Source organism: Procambarus clarkii, chromosome 92 (assembly GCF_040958095.1).
Source record: "Procambarus clarkii isolate CNS0578487 chromosome 92, FALCON_Pclarkii_2.0, whole genome shotgun sequence".
Taxonomy (NCBI): domain Eukaryota; kingdom Metazoa; phylum Arthropoda; class Malacostraca; order Decapoda; family Cambaridae; genus Procambarus; species Procambarus clarkii.
The window spans coordinates 9,806,555-9,821,336 of NC_091241.1; the positions used below are offsets into that span (position 1 = coordinate 9,806,555).

General features: G+C 39.0%; 1 protein-coding gene across 1 annotated transcript in view; it reads left to right on the top strand.

Moving 5' to 3' along the window:
* The window catches only part of lig (ubiquitin-associated protein-like lingerer), a 56,940-nt gene that overhangs the window by 4,496 nt on the left and 37,662 nt on the right, over positions 1–14,782 (top strand). Inside the window, exons 2-6 of the mRNA XM_069319331.1 lie at positions 3,375–3,678; positions 5,997–6,155; positions 6,357–6,487; positions 8,567–8,784; positions 9,177–9,869. Coding sequence (XP_069175432.1) covers positions 3,415–3,678; positions 5,997–6,155; positions 6,357–6,487; positions 8,567–8,784; positions 9,177–9,869 — 1,465 coding nt within the window. The 5' untranslated portion in view covers positions 3,375–3,414. The remainder of the gene's footprint in view (positions 1–3,374; positions 3,679–5,996; positions 6,156–6,356; positions 6,488–8,566; positions 8,785–9,176; positions 9,870–14,782) is intronic.

Consider the following 14,782-nt stretch of genomic DNA (forward strand, 5'->3'; position numbering starts at 1 on the left):
GGAAATGATGAGCATAAAGATCTGATTTTTATATGTAATGTATTGTAATGCATTTTCCTAGTTTGACCTGTTCCCAGAGATTTTGAGAATTTTTATTTGTAGACCAACAACACACACTTTCTACATCAGTCTCTTGAGACTGAGAACAGGTCAAACTTTGTTCTGGACTCTAAATTGGGAATCCTGGATTCAAATCCCAGGTGAGACAGAAATGGTTGAGCACGTTTCCTGTCCCCTAATGCCTCTTATTCACCTAGCAGTAAATAGATACCTTACTTATTCATCTAACAGTAAATAGGTACCCTATTTATTCACCTAGTAGTAAATAGTCAACAAACTGTTGTGGGGTTGCATCCTGGAGAGGGTCAGTAGGTCAATCTTGGGGAGGACCTCAATATCAGCCTAACTGTATACTGTACTGTATGTATGCAGGTTATCAGTCCCTGACAAAATGAATTATTTCATGTGGATTTCATCTCATGTTAGCTTCCAAATTCACAAGAGAGCTGTTGAGTTAGCCAAAGAATATGCCTTCAAACATTTTGACTGTAACCTTTGGATATCCTTGAGAACAAGGATACTTGTTCAACTTGAGAACAAGAATACACCAAGAACTTCAACAAAACCTTATAGATCTAAGGCCTAACAAATGTATAAACACAGGCAGCCTATCCATGACAAAATTGGTTATAATTAAAGTTAAATATGTAAGAAATACTGTTTCTTATTGTGAGCATCAATAATTGATGTGGAAAAAACTGCAAATGACTAAGATGGAAAAGGGTATCTTTAAAAATGCACAGACATGCGTTGGAGGTGCCTGCCAGCCCTCACAAGCACATTTGTCTGTTTACATCTGTTTAGCTATATTAGTGCTATGCCATCCTGAATAATATGAAATATGGTAGAAATAGAATGCCTATTAACATGCATCATAAATAGCATTTAATAGTTACGAGCACATGCAATTTTCAGACTACAGTAATTGATCTCGTGAAGCGAGTATTGTTGGTGGGGTAACTGGAGGTTATTGTAACAAATTCAACTTTTTCACTTGCAGCCATTTCATTGACTTTCTATATAATCCACCATTCTTATTTTATTGCAAAGAGCAGAACATTATACAATGTGCAGTTTTGTTCAGTTGAAAGGTATAAATGCAAGCAGAGATTGCCATACGTATAATAAAGGTGGTGATGGACAGGAATAATAAAGGTGGTGATGGAAAGGAATTTTTACTGCCATCTGCTGGGTGCACGTACAACCAGCTATGTATGCCTCACTTGGATATATCAAGTGCTTCAAATTATTTTAGTGTAACATTTGCTATATTTTAAATGCAGTGCATACTAATGCCATTAGCAATAAATACCAGCAAATAGAAATCATACACAGTGAGGATGTCTTGATGGCTCTTGATGACAAGATGGTAATATGTCGTCCTTTAAATCTTGGAAATCTTTTGTTTATTCTAATAAGTTTTTAAAATTACATTGTTTTAATAACTTTCTGGGATTTTTAGGGTTTTCTTTTCAGTGTAAATTTTTTTTTAGCACCTTCTCCTTGATCTCACCGCACCTTCACTTCCTTGATCTCGCTGCACCTTCACTTCCTTGATCTCGCTGCACCTTCACTTCCTTGATCTCGCTGCACCTTCAATCCCTGATCTCGCCGCACCTTCACCTCCCTGATCTCGCTGCACCTTTACCTCCCTGATCTTGCTGCACCTTTACCTCCCTGATCACGCTGCACCTTCACCTCCCTGATCTCGCTGCAACTTTACCTCCCTGATCTCGCCGCACCTTTATCTCCCAGATCTCGCTGCACCTTTACCTCCCAGTTCTCGCTGCACCTTTACCTCCCTGATCTTGCTACACCTTTACTGCCCAGATCTCGCTGCAACTTTACCTTCCTGATCTCGCTGCACCTTTATCTCCCTGATCTCGCTGCACCTTTACTGCCCAGATCTCGCTGCACCTTTATCTCCCTGATCTCGCTGCACCTTTACCTCCCTGATCTCGCTGCACCTTTACCTCCCTGATCTCGCAGCACCTTTACCTCCCTGATCTCGCTGCACCTTTACCTCCCTGATCTCGCTGCACCTTTACCTCCCTGATCTCGCTGCACCTTTACCTCCCTGATCTCGCTGCACCTTTACTGCCCAGATCTCGCTGCACCTTTACCTCCCTGATCTCGCTGCACCTTTACCTCCCTGATCTCGCTGCACCTTTACCTCCCTGATCTCGCTGCACCTTTACTGCCCAGATCTCGCTGCATCTTTACCTCCCTGATCTCGCTGCACCTTCACCTCCCTGATCTCGCTGCACCTTCACCTCCCTGATCTCGCTGCACCTTTACCTCCCTGATCTCGCTGCACCTTTACCTCCCTGATCTCGCTGCACCTTTACTGCCCAGATCTCGCTGCATCTTTACCTCCCTGATCTCGCTGCACCTTCACCTCCCTGATCTTGCTGCACCTTCACCTCCCTGATCTCGCTGCACCTTTACCTCCCTGATCTCGCTGCACCTTTACCTCCCTGATCTCGCTGCACCTTCACCTCCCTGATCTCGCTGCACCTTTACCTCCCTGATCTCGCTGCACCTTTACCTCCCTGATCTTGCTGCACCTTCACCTCCCTGATCTTGCTGCACCTTCACCTCCCTGATCTCGCTGCACCTTCACCTCCCTGATCTCGCTGCACCTTTACCTCCCTGATCTCGCTGCACCTTTACCTCCCTGATCTCGCTGCACCTTCACCTCCCTGATCTCGCTGCACCTTTACCTCCCTGATCTCGCTGCACCTTTACCTCCCTGATCTTGCTGCACCTTCACCTCCCTGATCTTGCTGCACCTTCACCTCCCTGATCTCGCTGCACCTTCACCTCCCTGATCTCGCTGCACCTTTACCTCCCTGATCTCGCTGCACCTTTACCTCCCTGATCTCGCTGCACCTTCACCTCCCTGATCTCGCTGCACCTTTACCTCCCTGATCTCGCTGCACCTTTACCTCCCTGATCTCGCAGCACCTTTACCTCCCTGATCTCGCTGCACCTTCACCTCCCTGATCTCGCTGCACCTTCACTTCCCTGATCTCGCTGCACCTTCACCTCCCTGATCTTGCTGCACCTTCACCTCCCTGATCTCGCTGCAACTTCACCTCCCTGATCTCACTGCACCTTTACCTCCCTGATCTCGCAGCATCTTTACCTCCCTGATCTCGCCGCAGTTAAATATTTACGAACATTTGTCACATGTAGAATTTTCAATACAGTGGGAAATCTTTATTCAACTCTTTCACATTTAAAATGTTCTCAATTTTTGTATGTTTTCTCAAACTTACTTAGTATATTAAATTAATATTCCTTTTTTTCAGCACTTGTATATACAAAGTGTACATAAATTAGCTTCTTAAGATGAGCTCCGGGGGCAGAGGCAGCCGGGGCAACAAAGGTCCGCGGGCGGGCGGCGGTGACCGCAACAACACCGCCACACCACAGGTACAGCAACCTCAGCCTGTACAGCAACAGAAGATGGACAGCCAGGCTACAGACAAAGACAAAGGCGGCGAGGCAATACCGCACAAGATAGCACCCACAGCAGAGCAACTTCGCATTGCCCAGATGATTGACAACACACGAACAGAACCAGAGAAGTTGCTTCAGGAAAAAATTAATCAGGTTAGCTTAAACCAAGTAGAATGTTCTTAATTCAATACCTTACATAGCCTAAATGTATGGGCCTCTTTCATACATCTGCTTATTATTCATGTTTTGATGTAGTTTTATATGTTTACATTAGTGTATAGCTTTTCACTATACAGTATTGGTATAGTGCACTCCCATTTAAGAGGACTGTAAAACTGTATTGCATTGACTTTTTCCTAAATTTCACCCATTTTCCAACAATATCTATGATATACTCTATTTTTTTTGTCTTGTTTTACGGAAAACAGTACTTGTATTTCTTTTTCCAGTATTTTAACACATGACATAACCAAAATTTTAATATCGTACAAAATAAATACAGTATGAATGAAATATAATTTAATAATGAAATGAATGAAAAATAATAATTTAATTAAAATAATTTACTTTGCAGTAAAGGTCCCCTTGCTTTGTTACCTTTGAGTGGCCAAGTAAGGTGTTTGTGTTTTACAGAATGAACCTGCAGTCACAATGTACCATTACCAGCACGCTATAAAAGTGTCAATTTGCCCTTATTTATGAGATAAAGTGGTAGCACCAATGGCGCACCCTTTTACCAGTGTGATTTTTATCACCAAATCTCTCCTTCATCATTTGTTATCCTCGTCTGCCTGCCTACCTCCAGTCTGACTAATGTTGCTGTTAGAGTTAGACAACATTCCAACTCCAAATTAGTTTACACATCTCCAGCTTTACTCTTGTCTTATTTACAAAAATGTGTATTTTATTTTTTAATCATCCTTAAATGCTAATGCAGTAGTTTTTTTTAAGTATGATTTTGAATCAATTTTATTGCAATATAATTTGGAAACTAAAATACCTTTGTCACTAAATTTATTACTTTCTATAAATAAATAAAAAATATTTTAAAATAATTAATTTGGAAAAAAAGAAAATATGTAATTTAAATATTTGTGCACTGTGGAAAGACAATCCAACTATGTTACTTTTATTATGCTACCTGGAGTAATTTGTTACATGAAAGAACAACTCTGACAATGGAAGATGAGACTGCAAACTTGAGCTTTATCTTATAAACCAAAATAGAAAAGGTGTACTGTGAGCTAGAGCTTTTTCTTGTAAACCACGAATAGGTACTCAGTATGTATAAGTTGTGCCCAAAATTTGGGGTTCATTTCCTGCAAAGGTGAATGCTGTAGTTTCATTACATACATTCGTGTGCACCCTCCAACACTTTGTTGCACACTTTCCATCCATCTCTGCCATTGCCTTCTCCAATGCTCTACCTCTTCACATTGCACGCATGCACTATTCATGCATCTTAACACCTCCACTCACTGACCCCACACTCTTCATATACCCAGTGTCTCAAAACTAAATAATGCCCCTATCATAATCCTTAAGGGGGCATAATGCCAGATATTAAAATTTGTTCAATGTCAACAAATCGTTTTAGACTAATTGTGTATGAAAAGGGCTGCAATTGTGCCAAGTTTCAGTATTGCAGCCTAAATTGAAAGGGAGATTTATTTTTTTCAACGAATTTTACACATTTTCAAATCGAAACTACAACCACAAGTTTCAAATGAAATCATTTCTATGACATTCTTCTATCACATTGGCATATAATAAAGGATCTGATTCAGCGGATTTTCCAAAATATGCTTAGTTTTACTAATATAAATAGCCAAAGTGCCATAAAAAAATTATGCAAATATATCATGGTTTATTACTATTATAAAATCAATAAATAAACTTAAGAAAAAAAAAGCTCGAGTCAGATTGTAGAAACGTAAACTCTACATATAAGGTTTAAGTTTCATGTAAATTGAATAAAAAAGGAAAGAGTTATAAGAACGTTTGTTACTTGAAAAAATGAGTAAAAAATAGTCTGTTCTGCCATCTGTGCCTGTGGTTGACATCAACCAATTTCCTCCAAAATTGGCACCCTTACATACATGCTTACGTGCAGTCAGGTGTATAAGTTTCATGCACGTCGTCCGATAAACAAATAAGAAAGAGATTCATAGACATGATTTCAGTTGACACTTGTTTGATGTTAATTTTTGACCATTTTGGAGAATTTTTAAAAAAATTTGACTTATAGTTCAATATTTTTTTCTCCTTTCCTATTTATTCTATGATGTTGAGACTTGGACCAGATGAAACCCTTTTCATATACAACTCATCAAAAAAGTTTGATTGAAATCGAATCTGTTTTCATTTATTGCATATTTTGGCATTATGCCCTCTTAAAACTAAATTAATTTTTCATAACTTCACAGTGTAACAAATGTGACATTTACTTACACTGTTTCTCTATTCCTCAGGTTATGCAGTTCACAGGTGTAAATGCAGACGATGCGATGGTGGCCCTACACGACTGTGATAATGATGTTAATGCCGCCATCGACTCGTTGCTAGAAGGCGATGATCAGGGCAAGTGGCAAGAATCGACTAAGAAAAAGAAAAAGCCGATAACAAACAAGGTACATACTATACAACAGCTTCTCTGTTGTTTATGTATTACACCTCTGAAGAAAGATTGCCATAATTCTTTGAGAACTGTATAGGCTATTTCCCAGTTATAAATTCAGATAGGATGATAATGTATATAAAACATGGAAACAAAAATGAATAGGACAGAATGCATTATAAATTTTTTATGAATTAAACTAAAATTTTTTCAGCCGACAGAGGCAGAAAATAACAAGGAAAATCGACGGGTTAATTCCCGCGAGCGTAGTGGGTCTAGGCCAAGAGGTGGTGGTCCACCCAGGTTTAGAGGGCGAGGCGGCAGTGGCCGAGGTGGCCGTGACAGGTGAGTATAAATCTTTTGGTCTCTTGACTATGTGCTGAAATATCTTTGCCAAATAAAAAAAAATTAATTGCATGGTTACAATTTACAGTTCATAAAAGTTAAGAAAATTTTTATTTGTGTATTGTAGCCATGCAATTAATGTTTTTTTTATTTGGCAAATATATTTCAATTTTTTTTTTTTAATTAATTGCATGGCTACAATTTACAGTTCATAAAAGTTGAGAACAATTTTATTTATTTGTGTGTTGTAGCAGAGTGAGAGAGAATGTGATTAAGAGTGCCACAATCTAAAAACTGTGTGAACACACTTATTCAAATTAATGCATGGTAGATGACTTATGAATACAAAGGTTGCCAGCTGTGGGGATTTAGTCACATTTATGGCTCAGATTTGTTGTTGTGGTAACATGAGTTTTTAGCTTATTATTTATGTTTAGATCTGATGCAACTTTCTCTGGGTCTGTAACCTGGATGGACCTTGTTGGAGGCATATTGGTGGAAGAATTGTGTGGTTTTTTATATTTTATCCTTCTCATTTTGTTCTCTGTTGGCTTCAACTTGTCATCTGTCCTCAACAATAACTTGGCTCAGTTATTTCCAAGATGTCCTTGTGCATCACTGAATCCTTCCTCTCTCTGCCTTTGACCAAGCCTCACAATCTTGGTCATTTTAAAAGCTATGACATGAAGGCTGTTGAAGTTGTAAGCATCATTCACACATTCTGCCAAACACCAGTCATGGTCATATCTTTATTTCATCCCATGTTATGTTAGTGTTCTTGATAATAATCCTGATATAATTTCCAAAATTCTGGAAGTGAAGGTTTATCTTGGCTAATTATAATGTCAACACAGTGGGCAAATATCAGCCTTGTGTAATAAATACTGCATAAAGGCTGATATAATGCCCTGATTATATGTGCTGGATTTATGAAGCAGTGTTGGGTGGTATTAATACAGCCTTAAGTACAAGGTACAGTATTATAGTTTTGCCATGGTAATCTGAAGTGCCCAGATTTTTAATAATTATTTAAATGTTAATTCTTATAAGATATGTAAAGCAAATGTTAGTGGTAAAATTACATAAACAAATTAGTTGCCATGATTTATGGTAAAATTGCATAAATTTTTTTTTTGCCATGATTTAGGCATGGATTGAAAAAATGTTTTATGGAGTTTTACACTAAGAGATGGGGAGCTACTGGAAACCTTGAGAAAGAAGAATGTAGTTTCAATATTCAAGAAAGGGGATAGATATGAAGCACTAAACTACGGACCAATGTCATTACCATGCATTCCGTGCAGGATGCTGGAAAAAGTATTGGCATAATCAGAGAACATTGTATAAACATCAGAGGTCCACAGTTGTTCAACATACTTCCAGCAAGTATAAGAAATATTGCCGGAACAAACGTGGGCACCTTCAAGAGAAAACTAGATAATTTTCTTCAGGCAGTACCAGACCAACCGGGCTGTGGTGGATATGTGGGCCTGCGGGCTGCTCCAAGCAACAGCCTGGTGGACCAAGCTCTCACAAGTCAAGCCTGGCCCTGGGCTGGGCTTGGTGAGTAGAACAACTCCATCCAGGTACAATGTAAAGTAATGAAAATGGGTAAGGGAAACAAAGAGGCCTGTGTTTAATTATACCATAATGGGAGGACAATTACAAGAAACAGTAACAGGAAAAGACCTGGGAGTAGACATAATTCCAGCATTAACACCAGCAGCTTATGTGAACTGGACAAGATCAGCAGCATATGGAAAGTTAGCAAACATAAGAAACACAGCCCCTCTTTAAAACCCTTAACGTTGAGAGAGATAATTAGTGTGCACGTTTAAACAGTTAAGACGTGGGGTCATAATGAACTAGGTCTCACTCCATCATAGCCACTTATAGGAAAGCATTGTACTGGAAAGGTATGTATAAATCTTCCAAATACAATATCTTCCTCAGTATGAACTGGAGATTTAGATCTGGATCTCGCTCCCTGTTGATACAACTTAGTAAACATGCGTTTGTTTTATCTGCTATTAAAGTTAATCACTAGATCTTTAGTAAGAGTTTTGTTCTGATTTTCAGTGAAAGTTGGGATGGTCCAAGTCGTGGTGAAGGGTCACGGCGTGGACGTATGACTAATGGAACTCCTGCGGCCAGAGGTCGAGGCGGTCGAGGCCGTGGGAGTTCTATGGGTCCACGAACATTCCAAAACAGGCAAGCACCTGGTTTCCCAGATTCCATAGACACTTGGGGGCCTCTCACAGATGACAAGCCAAACCATCAAAACAGTCTAAAAATAGGTGAGCTTTTTATTTTTATTATATTTGATTCATAATGTGATTCTGAGCTACAGTATTTGACTCGGATTCTCCCTATAGCAATCTTAAAGGCCCATTAGACAAGATCATATCAGTCAAGGCAGGTACATTTTATGGTCCTAATTTAAGATGAAAAAGTAAATAAATTTTGTTAATAGGTGTCTTGAGTTCATTAATATTTATTCCAGCAGTGCAGAAACTAATTAATTTTTGAGGATTGAATTTTTTGTTGGTTTTAGCGCTTTCTTTGATTAATTACTTGCCTAAATGTTTAATATTATAGGCATGAAAACCTGACTGCAGTTTTAAGGTGTAATGTTTTTGTATAAAATGTAAAATGATCTATAATGTCTGATTATTTTACTATATTACAGACAATTGGGATGATGAACCTCCTTCGGGTGGGGATGACTGGGACAGTGAATGGACTGGATCATTAGAACAGACTACAGTATTTGGTCCATCTAGCAGTTCCAGTACATCTACATTGACACCATCATTATCAGAGTCTCTTCCAGAAACATTGTCAGTAGGAAGTCCATCTGTGGGACCAGCAGTCTCTCTCGCACCTTCCCAAGTCTATGCCTCGACTCCACCACAAATATACCCCCCTGCACCTGCTTCAACCTACTCTTCTGCCACAGCTACGACTTTCACCTCAACTACAGCTTCAACTTACTCTTCCACAACTGCTTCCACAGCCTCCATTACCCAACCTCAGACTATGGATTTGGCTGCCTTGTTACAGAAGGCAGCCCCACAGTCCACGCTTAGTGGGTTGGTGTCGTCTACCCAACTGTGTAGTAGCAACAACACAAGTAATGGTGGAGGTGGGGGTGGCAGGGTAGGTGGAGCTCCGCTGGTATCCCCAGCTCCGGGACTGAGTGTTGGCAGTCAACATGGCATCTTAAGTGGACTTGGTGCCAATGTAGGGGAGAGTTTAAAAGCTGGAGGACTTGTTGGAAGTGTTGGTGTGTCAGCCACTGCTCCATCACCTGCATCATCAGCACCGCCACCCTACTCGACTCCCACCGCTCAACTACAAGCAGCGATCTTCTCTAGTTCTGGTAGGTTTATACCAAAGAAAATGGTCAACATGTGCTGTACAGTTTATTTAGTTGGGGAAACAGGTACACTTGGGCTCTAAAATAGTGTAAATTACTACTAAAGATTATTTAAGCACATGTAAATTTTCACCTGTAAATAATTTTGTTCCTGAAAATTTGTTCTTCAGTATCATGTATGGTCTCCAATATAATTGAGATACTGTTAACACATTGCAGACTGTGTTTCTGATACCGAGGTATTTCCCCTGGTCTGATAAAATTGCAGAAAACTATAAAGTTCGTTCAATTGCCGAAGCCGATTTCCATAGCTTCCTAAAATTATTCACATGGGAAGCAAAGAAAAGACAATAGCGACCCAGTTGTGAACACTAGTAAACGCTTATTATAGAAAACTTAAAATTTGATTATAATTACAAGAAACAAGATAGTTTAATAAAATTTGTATTTTAAACTTACTGGTGAGGTACCATGCCAGACCCTAATGGTATGAAGTAAGGAAACTCTTTTTGTGATTGGTATGTTAAGTGTATATTTGATGAGTGCATGTATGCAAGTTGAGTTTGGATACACAGGTACAAAATTTCCCAAGTATGATTCACTACTGTATTATGCTTGAGCATGATTAATAATTATACTATAATATCTATTGACAAAATGTCTGCAAATAGGTAATGGGTGTGGTGATCAGTGCACAATTCAAGTTCAGTAATTACATTTTGTATGTGCTTGGGGGATGTGTATGTAATAATATCTGGTGAGGTTTAAGCACCACCTTAACAACTTGGTATGAAACACACAAAAATCACACTGGCGTGATATATATCAATGTGTGCAAAAGTGTTTTTGTGTGTGTGTGTATTTTTCTAAGTATGGTTGGCTACTGGAGTACAGTCACTTAAAGTGTGTGACAGAAAAAGGAGGTTACAGCATATGTTCAGCCTCTACACTTAAGACTCGTTCCTTTGCACCAAATTGATTAATGCCACAATTATGGTAGAAGTGTTGAAAAGTTAAATTTAATTATTATACATGTTTATAAATCGCCAAATACAAATCCACAGCATTTTATAGAATATCGGAAAACCAAATACTGCTTGGAAAATATCTCGAATCCAACTCCAAACATCAGCATATTAGGCAATTTCAATTTCTGAAGCCTAAAATGGGAAATAAGACAAACAGCAAGAAGATAGAAAAAATATCTGGTAGTAGTATAAATGAAGTTTTACATGAATAACATGTTAAGATTGACCCTATGTGCAGAATACCTCTGTTGAAAAGCAGAGGTGCAATAGGCACTCTTAAATGAGAACTATATCAACATGACAGGACTGAGACTGTTTAACACGCTTCCACTATACATAAGGGGCATAACTGGCCAAAGAACTTTGCAGTGTCAAGAGAGAACTTGATAAACACCTCCAAAAAATACTTGATCAATCAGGCTGTGACTCGTATGTCAAGCTGCGAGCAGTCATTTTCAACAGCCTGGTTGACCAGTCCAGCAACCAGGAGGCCTGGTCGAGGACCTGGCCACGTCGACGCTAAGCCCCGAAACAAACTCAAGGTAACCTCAAGGTAAGGTAGTGTCTCAAGAAGGACCAGAAAGGCTGACTAGGATAGAAGCAATTCAGTTCAAATTTAAACCATAATAAAAACTGGGAGAGACAAAAGAATCAAAATATTTCTTATGCAAGTTCCAAATTAAAAGCACTCTTCTAATGTTTGGCCACAAATCTAGCCTTTGAAATAGGAGTTTAGAGCCAGTACATACACACATCCTCCCATGCATTATTGTTAAACCCATTCAGAAAGCTTCCCTCAAACTGAGTTAGGCTCAAGAACTGCCAAACATTATGGCAATCTGTCATTGTTACTCTTTAAACAAAACTATCCAAACCAAACCTAACCTTACCATCATATCCCATTCTGTAGTATCTTATGTCCTGTCCTGTCCTGTTGTGTCATTTCCCAACCTAACCTAGCTCTTCCTAACTTAACTAAATTATACCTAACCTTGCCTAGCAAAAATAGTAACAACATTGTGTTTATGTATACAATACTGTATGAGGTGTGAAACATCATAGTTGAAGAGTTGAAGTTTTTGTATAGTACTACTCAAACTCCCTATAGTAATGATTCCCACATATCTTAAAAAAAAAAATTTTGTTTGTTTGCATCAATATAATGTTCAATGCGATGTGTAAAAGTTGTATACGGTCTATATGTAATTTTTCATGCAGGAAGTCCCCAAGTTGAACGGGTTTTGTTGAAACCTTTTTCTTTGCACATCATTTGTTTAGTACTCCAGGTACAGTCTATCCATAGACAATGTTCTAAATGGGAGTGAAGTTCTCAATCCACCATAGGTCAACATAATTAAACTGAATTAATGTTGATTTTCACTAGATACTTTTACAGAATTATAATGGGTGATTGGCTGACTTGTTGGGTGGCTGCCTTGGCCAGAGGGTGGCTGATGTGCTGCTTTAGTGGACATTGTACAGGCCTGAGACGGGGGTACAACTGAGCTCATCCATGAGGCAATACATTTATCTTATGACATCTAGTGTTCACTGGCAGACTGAGCAATTCTGATTGCCTATTGCCTATCTTTCTTTTTACTTAACTGTCTGGCAAATTTGATTGACAGACTTACTGACTTGACTGAATGCTATGTATGTGTGTGTGTATCTGTAGTAAAGGGAAGGGAGCTCTGCCTGTGGTATCCCATCTTCCAGCACTAATTCACCATTAATTTTAAAATGTGCACTATATCATTGGAACTTTCCAGTGTACTTGGCAACTCTTTCCACTCAACCTCTATTTGCATAAGAGAATTTCCTTGTGCCCTTTCTATTGCTCTGTTTCCTGAGCTTCGGATGATGTCCTTTCATTCTATTTTCAGTTAATTTGAGGAAGGCCTCCCTGTCAAGTCTCTCTCGGCCAGTGAGTAGTTTAAAAGTTGTGATCATGTCCCTTCTTGCTCTCATTTTCCAGCTTCGTCATATCCAGGTATTGCAGCCTCTCTTGATAAGTTAGAAACCTCAGTTCTTGTGTCCAATTTATTGCATGCCTTTGAACCCTTTTCTAGTTTATTGATATGCTTCTTAAGGTGCGGGCACCACCACTGCTACATATTCAAACATAGGTCAGATGTATGTTGTAAGTAACTTGTTAAGCTTATCCCACATTCATTAACTTGAATGTCACTTGCAAATTAGTGAGCAATACGTAAGATCCATTCAGTTTTTTATTTATACTATAATTGTTCTGGGAACATTTTGTTTTTAATCACCTTGTGTCATGACATGTATTCCCTATGTAGCTTACATCTACTTTCACCCCATCAACATCATGGCACTTTTGTGTTTTTAAGTACATTTGTCACTTTGTATAAATCTTGTCCAAAGTGCCCTTGTAATAGGTCACAATTTTTTTTACCCCAGAATTTTAGCATCAGCAAGCAGGTTTATGTAATTAATGATACTATCTAGCAGATCATTCCTGTAAATGATAACCAGTGACAGGGCTAAAATTTAACCCTGCAGGAATAAGCTCGTAGACGTCAAAGTTGAAGCAAGTTCTCGGATTTGAATCCTCATAATTGTTTGTTGGGAAATCTTTTATCCAGTCCAATAACATTCCCTTCTCTCCTCTCAACATGCTAGTCTAAAGAAGAACCTCTCTTGGGGCTCCTTACCTACATCATTCTTAAATCTAGATAAATTCAATTTGTCCCCCTCTTGAATAATCTACTATCATACATAACAATGACCCTATCATACAAACTTAACTAATAGGTTTGCTACACATGATCTCGTCTCTCTGAATCCCTATTTTCAACGTTTTCAACCATTTTAATCTTGCTAGTGTTTCCAGCACTTTATCCCGACACTAGTTAAGGCAACTGACTTACAGTTTAAGGGATCTACCCTCTTCCCATTTTGATGTATGGGCACAATGTTAGTCTACTTTCAACTTTATGCAAGCACACCTTTCTGTACGGGGTGCCATGTACATACAGTAGGCTTTAATGAATGGCTTAATTCCTTGGCTCACGTTAAAAACCCATGAATATGTGCCATCTGGACCAATTGCTTTGTGTGTTTCTAAGTCCTTTAAAAGAATTTTTGCCACATCTTTTGTTCAGAGTTGTTTACGTTCCATAATGGCGACCAAATTCTGAGGGGGGAACAAATTATTCTGGATGGATTTAGATCTGCCATATCGTCGCCCTCTTGACTCTTCTCTATCGCCGCCAGACAGCTGCAACTAATTAATAGGTCTAAACCCATTCTAAAAGCCAGGTATCTCAGTTACAGTGAACAACTATTTTCATGATGAAAGCTTCCCTGCTTCATTGCATAGGAATGGCATAACTAGGCTGTGACTGTTTCATGGGCTACCACTTCAGTAGCTTTTTTTCCCTTGGTAACCTGCTCATAACAGCTTTTGGATGTTAATCCTACATTCCTTAATTACTTTTGTTAGCTCTAGGAACTGCTTCTCTGTTGACCCTGCTCTTACCTAGCACAGTACCTGGTTCATATTGCCTTTCAAGATCTCTTAGCTGGACTTTGATTGCTCTTAAGTTTTTTAAGATATTGATTATCCTTAAAAAATATCTTAATTCATTAACTGGCAGTTTTAGCACTAAACGTCACCAGTTTATTTGTAGCTTCTAGTGGTTTTTCTATCTTCTAAATTCTGTACATAAAATGGGTTCCATCTAAATGTACCAATGAACTGTTAATTCTTCACTCTCCATTTCATAATCATCCAAGACCACCTCTTTCTCTTCAAAGCATCGTTTCATTGAAACTGAATGACTCGGTCAGCTGTCTGTTCCTTTATCAACAAAGATGGTTGCTCCAGTGTCACCTAAGATGGTAGTCCCAGTTTAACTTTTA